Genomic DNA, 12,113 nt, shown 5'->3' on the forward strand with positions numbered 1-12,113 from the left:
AAGAAGAGTGTATTTGGCCATTTTGTGGCAAGCGTTGCACTTGCAGGGTATGAATTTGATTTCTGTGGCCTTTACATACCGCTGGCACATGCATGAACTTTTGATCATGTTATTGACTTTGACAACTCCACGACAACTCTACTACAAAGGAAAAATCGCACCAAAAAGACACTTGAATCATGGAACACGGCCAAAACTCTTGAGCCTGACAACAATCCATGCGCATTCCTAAGACATTGTAACGTTCTTTTAAAAAAACACTAATTTTAGCACTTTTAGCTAATTTTTTCCTGCTAATCTCTAATACAGCAGGGCCGGGTTGTTCAAAGCCAGATTAAGCTAACCCAGGATTAGCGAGAATTTTGATTTCAGTTTTGTAACTTTTCGATGAGGTTTTCTGTATATATTGTTTGTCCTTCAGTTTTGAGCTTGCGTAATCTCAAACTACACAAAATATAAGCAGTGAAAAACATTTTTACACAACAAAAATGAATTCTTCGGTTAACTTTTAATCCTGGGTTAGCGTTAACGGGCTTTCGAACAACCCGGCCCAGAAGTATAGCTTAATGTTATCAGATTCTCATTACTTTTTTTCTCAGCGTCAGTTGTGGGAAAAATTGATTTTGCTTTGTTTTTCATTGAGATACTGAATCTGCGTGTGAATATGTTAAAACAACATTTTCAAGGAAAGGTGTTTAAATTTTAAAGAAACCGTAGTCAGCTTCCGCCATTTTCGGTGTCATCGAAATTATTGATATTTCTTGGTGAGGCGAGATCTTATTGCTTTGCTGTAAGTTGTGTTCCTGAAAGTATTTTTAATAATTATCTTTAGTACTTTCAAAGTGATTTATTCGTTTCGCAATGCTCTGAATAAAATATAATAGGCAAACTCTCCTATGTAAACAAAAGCAAAGGTTTTACTGACAAGGGCCTTTTAATATATCATTTGGAACATCTCATTGAGGAAAAAAAGATCGCAGTGTTCAAAGCTTTCGAGATATAACCTGATTTTTGTCTATCATGCCGAGACTAAAAATATGTCGCTCACCTTAATGATCGTCGCAATCCTTGATTTCGCGTTATTATCGCTCGCGAAAAAATCAATGGAACCTTCAACCATCTTTTGATACAAAAAGCATTTCTAAGAATATCTGTTAAACGTGACTTTACCACAATTGCCTTTTGTGCTACAATGCAGTAAGAAAGGCTATTTACTGATCGCAACGCGCACCTTAGCTCAGTTTCAGCTTCCGCTTTGAACTTAGTAATAGGTTTGAAGTCTTCATGTGATTGTTTGAGGAGCGAAAATTTGAAGTGTGAGGAGCAAAGTTTAAGAAGATGACAGCAACAATCGAAACTGAGTAAAATGATGCCAAAGTAAATTGCTGCTTTCATCATTTTTCTTGGATATGGGCATGCATTCAGTGCGTGTGTTTGCCATATGTGTTCATAAAATATTTTATCAGTTTTACACGAACGTTCTTGTTGAAGGCTTATAATTTGTGAATTGATAAACGAGGGAACATTCATTCTGCAGCTGTTAACCTTTGTAGAGTTATTTACAGAACGGCAAGTGTCTTTAGTTTGTGTTCCTACATTTAAAATAAAAGTGAGTGCAAATATTTTCCTTCTTCAAAGAGAAAATTGTGAATGTTATTAAAGACTAGCCTCTTTTGCTGTTTAGTTGATATTTAATCGTTCCTATAGACAAACAGTTCTTCGGCTGGTTAGTAACTATGGTAGATAGATTGTACTGAACGATAGTCAGATTTTGAGTACAGTGCTTCATTATTTTTCAGTGACAGCTAATAATTTGTGATCGTTACTGAATGTAGATTCTACAGAATGCTTGATGAGTTTTTATTTTAGGCATTTGACGGCTTATAATTTCTCCACAACTAATTTCACGGATTGGTGGATGGTGCTGCTGATAGCCAATACCAACACCGCGAACCAAATATGGTTGGGCGCACCTTAGAGGCTGGGATTGCACGCCTATTCGCGACTTGATCGTCATCCTTGGGTGCCACAGCGTGCCGGTGATAAGGTTGAAACCCTGTACGAAACAACTTGTGTTGATCTTGGATGGGGTCCATGGGAATTGTTCCATGGTGGAAAAATCTGCTGTCCAGGTATTATTTATTCCTCTTTGGAACGCCGAGTGAAGTGATCTTGCGGTGTAGTTCAGTAGAATAGCGGTCCTTCTGTTGCTAGGTAGAAACTTCATCTTCACGCAAATTCTGCGGAACGAACTCAGCCAGTATCCTGGAAGTTTGTTTTCGGCTTTTCCGTGGGCTGCTGTTTGATAATAAGACGATTTGTTGGTCCAGCGATGAGAATCGTAAGAGAACGTTTTCTAGGAGAAGAGTTTATTTTGTTGTTAGCTCATAGTTAATAGAGGGAAATGGTTATGAAGCCCGCAAACATCAAAGCAGCAAACAAAAATGCCAAAATTATGTTGGAAGGTCGTGACCGTGCACAATCATTTGTTTCGCATTAATACAATATGCATGAATTACGTAACCAAAACGTTTCTATTGGTTAGTTCCTAGGTCAGTAGTAAACAACTATTGTGTTTTGTGCACGGTCGAGGCCAAAAAAGGAGAACAAAAACATACAACAAAGAACTTTGTCGAGTTTCATAACCATTCCCCTCTATTAACTATGGTTAGCTAGAGTTTTTAAACGCTGGCCTAATAGTCAATGTTCTATATTCTGTATTGAGTAGTTTTTGGTTCGAACCCAACTATGCTTGTGTTTTTAAGGCATTCGAGGCCCTGGGATAACCCTGCAATTAACTTGCAGCCTATCCGGAGTAGACTAGAAATATGCCTCTGAGTTGCTTCTTGTTAACGAAGACCCAAATTGCTACAGCGGCATTACCCTGAATACCCGTAATTGGGAGAAAAACAGTAATTGCAGTAACCCTGTCAGGAAAGCAAACAGCAGAATTTATGGGCTTTCTTTTGCCATGCTGACTACATGAACAGACACTTATTTGGATATTTCGCAGAATTCGATTATAGCTGATAATGAAATGTTGTACCCTTGAACCATTTATACTCATCACTAGTGTCCAGGCTCCATCTCCACATCCGGGAATGGCATTCATTTTACACCATGTCTTCCATGTGATGTTACCGACTGTTATGTTGTAGAGACCATTTTGGCTTGAGCTGAGATGAAAGGAAAAGGTTTATGAGTTGTTTTCGAAGTCCCTAACTTTTTTCTTTCTTTTTTTTTTTGGTCTTTGAATTGTAGGGCACAGTAAGGTCGCCTTGATTGTTATGGGTTATTGAATGAATGGGAGTGCAATCAAGGATTGATATTTTAAAATTCTTTCATATAAATGCTCGCGTAAAGGGCTCGTACAATGTTTCTGGTCATCACCTCGCTGTTGTAAAAGATGACTTACTGTGGCTATGAATAAACTCACCTATTTTGTCGTAGAATGCTGCTACAGGAAGATTTCTTAATTATGTTTCTTGTTGCTTTTGGAGGAAAGGAATATCCCTCATTGTTATCGACGTCATCGTCATCGACGTCAGCGTCTTCGTCTTCGTCATCTTCATCTTCGTCTTTACTATTGTCTTCGCCAGAGGTGCAGCCTCCATTAATCAGCCTCGGATTAATGCATACCTTAAGGGAGAACAACTTTATGGCTCAGTAATTGTTGGCCGCTTAAGGTTCATAGCTCACTGATGACTGAAAATACGAAATTCACAGAACTTCACGAAGGTTTTTTTAGAGTAAGTGATCCTAAATCTAGAAAACTGTTTTCCTCCGTTTCTTTAAGAAACAGATGTGCTTTTCAAAATAATCTTAGTAGGGCGTCAAGCATGAGATAAAGTAATTCATTACATCTCCAAACGCCGAGAAAAGGGTTGAAAATACGACGCCCAGAGGATCCTTGATGTACTCCAGAGCTGTTTGGGAAAGTGATGAAACGTGTTTTATGTATCTTCTCGATCGAAACTAAAACGGAGAAAACAGAGAAATTCAAACAAAATTTAAGACTTGGTTTTGATTTTGTTTAACTTGATGAATTACTAACGAGTTTGAGATGGTGCTCGTGTGCATACGTATATCTTCCCAGTGTTAAAGATTATACTAATGTGGTGCTCACCTTTTCAGTCACTGAATGAAAACTCAGTGTGCGACCATTCTTATTAAAGCTATTCGGCAGTATTTTAGAGCGTTGTTTTCAGTTTTCAAGCTTGCAAGATGAATGTGGCAATTTTTCTTCAATTTTGGACTTAGAATCGGTAAACCTTGATTTGGACCTCTGTCGCTCTAGTGGCAATGCCAAGTTTAGTCCCGACCTGGAAGTTGTGAAACAGCCACATATGCTGCTTGAACAACAATTTTTGCTATCTTTTTTGCGCAAGTAATGATATTATATCACTTCTTTTGGACTGGGTGACAAAGGCAGAAATACGGTCATATACAGTATTTGATGCCAAATATCGGCCTCCATATGTAATTTCCGTTTCGCGATGGAAGATTGTGATAGCAATTTTTATATGTATATTCAAGTGACAGCACCAGTGAACTGTGCAAACCTGTGCAGTGAACTGTGCAAACTGTGCAGATTAATGACTATTTATTTAAACAAAGATCATTTTATAGCCTATGATCGTTAAAGGAAATTAGTGGGAATTTGTCTTTGTTTCCTTTTTAAACGGCAATTGAGAAGAAAGATGGCAGACAAGGAAATCGCTCACGGAAATACGTAAAAAGAAACTTAACAGCGACAACCGTTTTTAAAAAATAACATGATTATGAGAATAATAGATGAATATTTCTCGATAAACGTCCATTTGCAACGCTATGTGCTTGAATGGGATTTAAATACAACAAAGAATGTCAGAGGATTTCAGCGCATCTGGTTTTTCTCCATCACTCCATATTTGATTGTTGATTGTCAGTGAGATAGGAGACACGAAAACTGATTGTTGCAGTTGTCAGCCATCATTGTTTTCCTCAAAGAACGATTTGGCTGTGTTTAACATTGATAAAAACGTAAAAAAAAGAATAACATTTTAAACAGGAACTCTACTTTTACCCTTTCCCTGACCCTTTTCTATGTATGAAAAAGATCATCTAAGTTAATAAAACTCATGGGGATAAAGAAAGACTACCTTAACTTTATTTCCTACCTTCTTCATTGTCACAATTTTTGATCTTGTGTTATCGTTGTCATTCGAATAAAGCTCAGTGGAACCTTTCCCCTTGTTTTGATACAAAAAGCATTTCTTAGCATTTCTGTAAAACGTCGCTTCGTCGCAATTTCCTTTTGTGCTGCATCGTAAGGCGCAAGTTAGCTCAGTTTCGGCTTTGAACTCAGCAATTTTGTTAGATTCTTCGTTTTCTTGTTTCTGGTGCGAAAATTTGAAGTACGAAGAATAGAGTTTATGCAGTTGAACGCAAGAAACAAAAGTAAGAAAAGTCACCGTGATGGCAATGCGGACAGTCACGGCCATGTTTCAAGGCGAATGAAGTGTTTATTTACATGACTTGGGCCCAATCTCATCAGCATATAGTTGACATTTCTTCCATCTAATGCGCGCTCTCATTGGTTGATTTTTGGTCACGTGGTAATCACAAGTCTCGTTAAGGCCATAAGTCTCATTATTACATCGCTGATATTTCTTCCATCTAATGCACGCTCTCATTGGTTATTTCTTGGTCACGTGATAGACACCAAATTAGACTGACGTGCAGAAATCAGGATTAAGCGGCTATGTTATAATTTTGATTTGTTCGTAAGTCGAAGGACTAGAAGTAGCCGGAGGTTATTCGGAGACCTTTTCTTTACGTTTTAATTGTGGTTCACACTACTTAGCACTACTCACAACACTGGTACGGCTACTTACGCTATTTACAATTTATTCGGGAAAACCTGGTAAATTATCAGAAATCTTCGAATTACATTGATTCGGAAAAGTTCATTTTGTTGTTAGTAAAGGCGCAAGTGTAAGTGTCTAATTGGAATTTCCTATTTATTCACTCTTACAGGCCAAGTTATTACAACAAACATTTTAAATAACGTCGTCGCAAAACAAAAAAATCGTTATGCGAAGGGTAGAATGTTACAGAGCCATTCTTCGAAAAGGTCTGTTAGAACAAAAGTGTTGTGAATTGTTGTGCATACCTTAGGGAGGAAAAATTCGCAGCATAGATACCAAATTGTATTTCACAAAAATTTTATGACCCCCGAGCAGACTTGCTGGGAAGAAAAAAGATTCCATTGTTCGCCTAAAAAGCGTACTCGTATTAGGCTAAATTAAATCAATGCACTGCGCCATTACTGAATGTATATTTCACAAAAAGCTGGAGTTACCCTTGGCCCATCATTATCATCACCTAAATATATATCGCCACACGTTATGTTATCTGGAAAACCCATCGACAAACCAAATCCCACGCCACGAGCAAAAAACGGAGATGGATAAGGGCATCTTGATTCGTTAGAAGACACACCGATTCGTGCTTTGACTATGGTCATGTTATGTGACGCTATCACGTTGAGGCCTTTCTCCAGACAGGAATCATCGAGAGTGGTTGGAATCCATGGAAACCCTGTTTCTAGGGAGAAATCTTGCGTGATGGCTTGGTTGTTTCCCTGTTGCAAGACTGAATGAAGTGAAGGAGCCGTGTGGTTGAGTACCAGGGTCGTATTTGCTGCATTAAACCTCAAATGGATGCAGATTTTGTTGAATGGGCTCAGCCAGTAGCCCGGGAGAATCGTTCCTCGTCGTTTAGTTACCGTTGCTGTCTTGCTCCATGCAGTGGAATTATACCTGAATGTGCCCTGAAACGAAATTAAAATCAAAATGGATTGCACCACGGGTCAACTTAAGCTTAAACGATAAGTGTAAGGGGAAGTGTTAAGTCTGTTTCTAATGACTCGAACTGAAGGTGATTTCTCCGAATTGCATTGCGCATCCCTATTGCGCACGATCTTCGCGTCATAAGCGTGCAGACAAACGTGTGCTCAAACTCAAATCTTTACTCCGGGGTGCAAATTTATGGCCTCGAAAATAACGACTCCAGGAACGTTTTGAGTCGATACCGCTTAAAATTGTGTGACTGTTCCATAAATTTTATATTGTTTCCTATGCTTACGACTTTCTACCTAATAAGTTTTTTTTTCCAGTATTTCTTTAAAAAAAAAATTGCTTCCAGCTACCTCAAAATGTAATGTGAACTGATGAAATAACGCACGTGATTAAGCATAAATGTGGTAAGATGGGACCATAATATCTTTTTTTCGAACATGGTGACCTACCTTTTTTATTATATTTTTCCAGAAAGTGCTTGGTAGGGAACATTTACGGAAAGTTTCAAAAAAATCGTTGAACAACATTTACTTCTGACCGAGGAATCCCCGTAATAAAGCCGATGTCGAACTCCACTTTCTTTAGCGTATCAAAAGCATCTAGGAGTCAGTTCTACTTTCCTGGGATGGGATGCTAGTCCATTACACCCAGACAGCATTAAGTCAGGGTTCCGTGACAATTACATGTTGAGCAAACCAATCTATCATAATTAGGGTTCGCACGCACCTTAAAGTCCTTGAAAGTCCTTGAATTTCGAAATCAAAATTCAAGGACATTGCAATTGGGTCCTTAAAAATCTTGAAAGAACTCGACGAAACAATTGCCCACTTACTGGAAGAACTAAAAAGGACTTAAACATAAACAAATCTAACAGGTTTCCCTTAACCAAGGCATCTATTGTCACATTAGATTTAATGGTATTTTTTTAGTGGATGGAGTCCTTGAAAAATTGGAATTGTGCTACTGGAATTTCCTTGCATTTTTTGTCCAAAAAAAGGGTCCGAACCCGTTTAAAAAATGAGTAATTGTAGTCAGAAGAGGACATTGTAAGCTAGTGGTTTGTCGCTGACTGTTTTTAAATTAGCTACGTCACGGTCTGAGCGTCTTGAAAAGTTTAGCCTAGATATTTCAAGTTCGTCGTTTGTAATCCGTGTTAATCTTCTCCATCTTTAACCATCCTTGTTCCTTTATGGTTTATTTTTATCCCTTTCATGTTTTTCTCTCTTAGTAAATAACTAGTTTCAAGTTTCCTTCAGTTTCAAGGTAATTTTGAACGTTGCCAAAGTAACTCGAAGTACCATGACTGAGCTCCCTTAGACGTTCTTCAAGACGTTTCGGCTAGTGCCATCTTGAAGTAACATCGACAAACTAGTAACAGACAGAGTTAAAACCCTGTCTGTTAACTTGACGTTAGTATTCTAGTACCTGTGAGCCATTCACTCTCATAACTAGTGTCCAGCCTCCCCCGCCACATCTGTTAATACCTTTCATTTGACAGTTCGTTGTCCACGTTATACTGCCATCTGTCAGGTTATACAAGCCGCTCGGCTTTGAGCTATATAATAAGGAAAAAAATACGTTACTAAATATAAATTTACAATTTAATCAGTATCAAATACGAGATACCGTGTTTGACCACATTTCTAAACACCGAGAAGAGAGTTGAAAATACGACGCGTAGCGGAGTATTTTTGACGAACTTCGACATGTTTGGCAATGTGGTCAAATATTGTCTTGAGTGTTTGATAAGTCTTGTCAATCGAAACTAAAATTAAGGACAAAACGGAGAAATAATAACCGTAAAAACATACTGCTAAGGTCAGATATCCAAACAGCGTCACGTTTACGATTTCCTTTGTTTAAACTTATTGAATTATTAATGAGTTCGAGAAGTACAAAATAAAATTCACTAACGTAAAGTTGGATACCGGAAACTAATAGTTTATTAAGAAAGCTCGTGTGATATATTCAAATGAGTTTAACCAAAAACCCATAATTAACTAACCTGTTTTGCTTAAGAATTTCACTGCAAGATGACCAGCCGTCAGTTTTATTATCTGCCAGGGGAGTGAAATCTACAAAAAAAAAAAAAAACAGTTAAAAACAGGTTGCAGGGAATATTATAACTTTTAAAAAACATATTCAGCCTTCCAAGGTCATTTCCAAAACAGAACTCTTCTCCACTGTAAATTACTCTATTTCTGAGATTACAATTCATGACAAACAAACCGATTAGATGGTAGCTTGCATCCTTAGAATAACTCTTTCCTTCTCCCTCAAAGTAAATCTTACGCCGAAACTCATTGGAACTTTCCCTATTTACTAACTGACATATTGTGCCCTTAAGTCCTCTTCAGCTCTCGGGGAAAACGGAGATTTTAGTCCTGAATTTCCCAAATTGTTACAATGCTGTTTATGTATTCAGAAAAACTTTTATGTTGTCATCTAGTGACATCGTGTCGATTTGATGCAAAATTTACAACCTAGCCTTTTGATTGTTATATATTATGTTTATTTTTGAGGTCTCGTTGGTACAGTTATCCACATTATCACATATATACCTGTATACATCTTTCTTCCAGCTTCAATGGTATACTTTCCTTGGGTTCGTAGAGTTTCTGGTATAATCACCTGGGTAAGGAGCATGGAATACTCTCTGACTTGACGTCTTAACCGTAATATCACTCTACAAAGTTTCTTTTTCATTGATTTTTGATATCTTTATGGCAACGTTTTGATGGATTTCTATCGCTTTGATTAAGGAAAATCTTCGACGTTTAGGATGGAGTTGTCGTTGAATTATTAGACTTCAAGCTGAATCGAGCAGAATCTTCAGAACGTTGTCCTGAAAGATCAACCCTGTTCCCAGGCTCTCTCTCCTTTGCCTCCCTCGACAAGGGAGGCAAATGAGAGAGCCTGGGAATGAGGTTACTGAAAGATGTCAAAATCTAATCAAATCACTTCAGTACAACTCACTGTTTATCAAGAGTAGATCATGGATAAATTTCCAATCCAGTGGATAGTGTGGGGGTTTTTTTCTGGGAATTTGAAACGAGAGCGAAGCGCGAGCAGTGGCCGGATGGGAAGGGGCACTCGTGCAAACCTTATTTATGCGAGCGGGCGGCTGGGAACGAGGCAGGTGAATATTGGTCATGCGCACTTGTGTAATACCAGTCAAGGAAACAGATGGCATTTTCGCCAGCTGAGCCTAAGACTAGTCTCATGCTGTGTTGTTCCAGAAAATAACCATACCTCTCCCAAGGAAGATTTTTTTAGCTTGAACCCCACCCCCCCCCCCACCCCTCCGGAAATTCCATTTTAGTGTCATACTTTCCTTTAAAAAATTGGGCTTTTGAAACCCCCCTCCTCCTTGGAATTTCCGTTAACCTTCCTTGGGTTGGGTATGGATATTTTCTGGAATTACACAATTTATATGGTTATAGGATTAACTTAACTGCGGGAATTGTGAATGCTTCACTTATGAGCTCCATTATGCTATTCTGTGATTGTCAAAGAACTAGATCTTACACTTCAGTCCAGTTCAATCAAAACGTACCCTTGCTATCAAATCGAAATGTATACGGCTTTCCATCAACTTTAAGAAATAGACGTTTTTGCTTAAGTGTAATAAAGATCAGCGCGTGCCACGATTTACATTATGGTTATGGCAATTTTTCAATCTAACGAGGGATTTGGTGAATTAAATTTCCCTGCGATATTCCGCTTCCGAGGTAACTGAAAAAAACTGATTAGAAATCAACACTGCCTTTGCAAAACTAATCTGAACAGCAAACTTTCTGAAGAAAAAGATTAGTGGTTGCAATTTCCTTGCAATAAAGAACAATTGACTTCCCGTGCTAAAGTAGACAAATATTGGGTTCAAAGTATAAGCAGCAACCGTATATGAACTTCGGTGATGTTCATTCAATTAACTTCCCTCTGTTATAAGCTTGGTTTATTATTTAAATAAAATCCTCAAGCTGCCAAATGCTTTGTTTGAGGAATAATTCTCACTCGGTAGAAATTATCGAGTTAAGCTTTAATTTTTTTCCCTTACCTTTCGTATTAAATTTTTCATCAAAATGAAGGTGACTTTTAAGGGAGACCATAAGAGTTTTCCTCTGACAATATTTAAGAGAGTAGAAACCCTTTTCACTGTGTTCGATAACAATTAATTTCCAGATTTGCGAAAGCAATATTTTGCAAAGATAGTTCCAATTGTTCGAAATCAGGAGCTTGTGTTAGTTTGAATATTTGTGAGACAAAAAGCCGTTAGCTGCCGTTGCTGTACCCTTACTGTTCAGGAAAACGTGCATGGCAAATTAAGATAAAAACCTAACGTTTTTTATCGTGGTTTAACTTACCTTTTTTATCCTAATGTATCCGGTTCTAGCCTCTTGAGATTCCGTCTGGAATTCCGTTAAAATCGTTTCCTTTGCGTTATATAAGGAACAACTCCTAGCAGCTTTGAAAAGCACAGCATCTGTACACGCTCTATAATGACAACATCGTGAAGCGCAGGCGAGTTCGCTATCAGCTTTAAACGTGCCAATACCTTCAACAGTGGGAGGGGTTTTTAGGAACGATAATATAAAATACGAAGAGCAGTTATGTCCAAAATAATCGAAAGACGTGATCGCAGGAGTAACCGCAACGAGGAGGATAAGTGAGAGCATATCGAGATCGTTCTGTTTTGCTTTAGATGAACTGTTTGTTAGTTTTTCCTCGGCGGGCTTCAAAGTATGAATGACACGGTGAGTCAAATTAAATTTTCTGCTTGTTGCTATTATGGACCTCTGACAGATTTTGTCAAACTCTGTCATTTATTTCCGCAAATCAAGTCAAGTTACCTCTATTTCACGCTTTTCTCCTATTTTTGTCTCAATCATGATCTCGAAAATCAAAACCAACAAGTCTTCATTGAAGAAAATCTGACTTTTTTAAAATGCACTGCTTACGTTTTTAAGTTTGGCAGATTTTGAACAAGCTGTCTTTCAATACGAAACTCCTTTCCGACAACAACTTTTTTTATTCAATTTAAGTTCAATTTTAATTCTATGCATTTGGGGTCCATTTGCAATTTTGACCAAATACACTTCAGAGAAATAATACTTATCTTTATACAATGCTTACAAACGAGCTGTATCTGCGACAAGTCTGTGTGCTTTCAACCTCGGCTGAACAAGCTTTTGTTGACAAGGTTGATTTAAGCGTATGAACGGCAAACTATCAGCAGCTGGTGTGCTAGATTTTGAATAAGGAAAGTTGTCA

At 38.0% G+C, this 12,113-nt stretch overlaps 2 protein-coding genes across 2 annotated transcripts; both read right to left on the reverse strand.

Annotated features, from left to right (window-relative positions):
• Positions 1-1,198: 1,198 nt before the first annotated feature.
• LOC145463473 (uncharacterized) lies at positions 1,199-5,495 on the reverse strand. The gene is made up of 4 exons (XM_081447226.1): positions 5,160-5,495; positions 3,437-3,639; positions 3,047-3,176; positions 1,199-2,356 (listed from the first exon to the last, which is right to left on the reverse strand). Exons 1-4 carry the CDS (start codon positions 5,481-5,483, stop codon positions 1,823-1,825), a joined length of 1,191 nt encoding a protein of 396 aa, XP_081303352.1. The 5' UTR covers positions 5,484-5,495; the 3' UTR covers positions 1,199-1,822.
• A 781-nt stretch (positions 5,496-6,276) lies between these two features.
• LOC145463472 (uncharacterized) lies at positions 6,277-11,853 on the reverse strand. The gene is made up of 5 exons (XM_081447225.1): positions 11,207-11,853; positions 9,404-9,473; positions 8,848-8,917; positions 8,268-8,397; positions 6,277-6,814 (listed from the first exon to the last, which is right to left on the reverse strand). Exons 1-5 carry the CDS (start codon positions 11,663-11,665, stop codon positions 6,308-6,310), a joined length of 1,236 nt encoding a protein of 411 aa, XP_081303351.1. The 5' UTR covers positions 11,666-11,853; the 3' UTR covers positions 6,277-6,307.
• Positions 11,854-12,113: the final 260 nt, after the last annotated feature.

This window comes from Orbicella franksi, chromosome 12 (assembly GCF_964199315.1).
Source record: "Orbicella franksi chromosome 12, jaOrbFran1.1, whole genome shotgun sequence".
In the NCBI taxonomy this organism is placed as follows: Eukaryota; Metazoa; Cnidaria; class Anthozoa; order Scleractinia; family Merulinidae; genus Orbicella; species Orbicella franksi.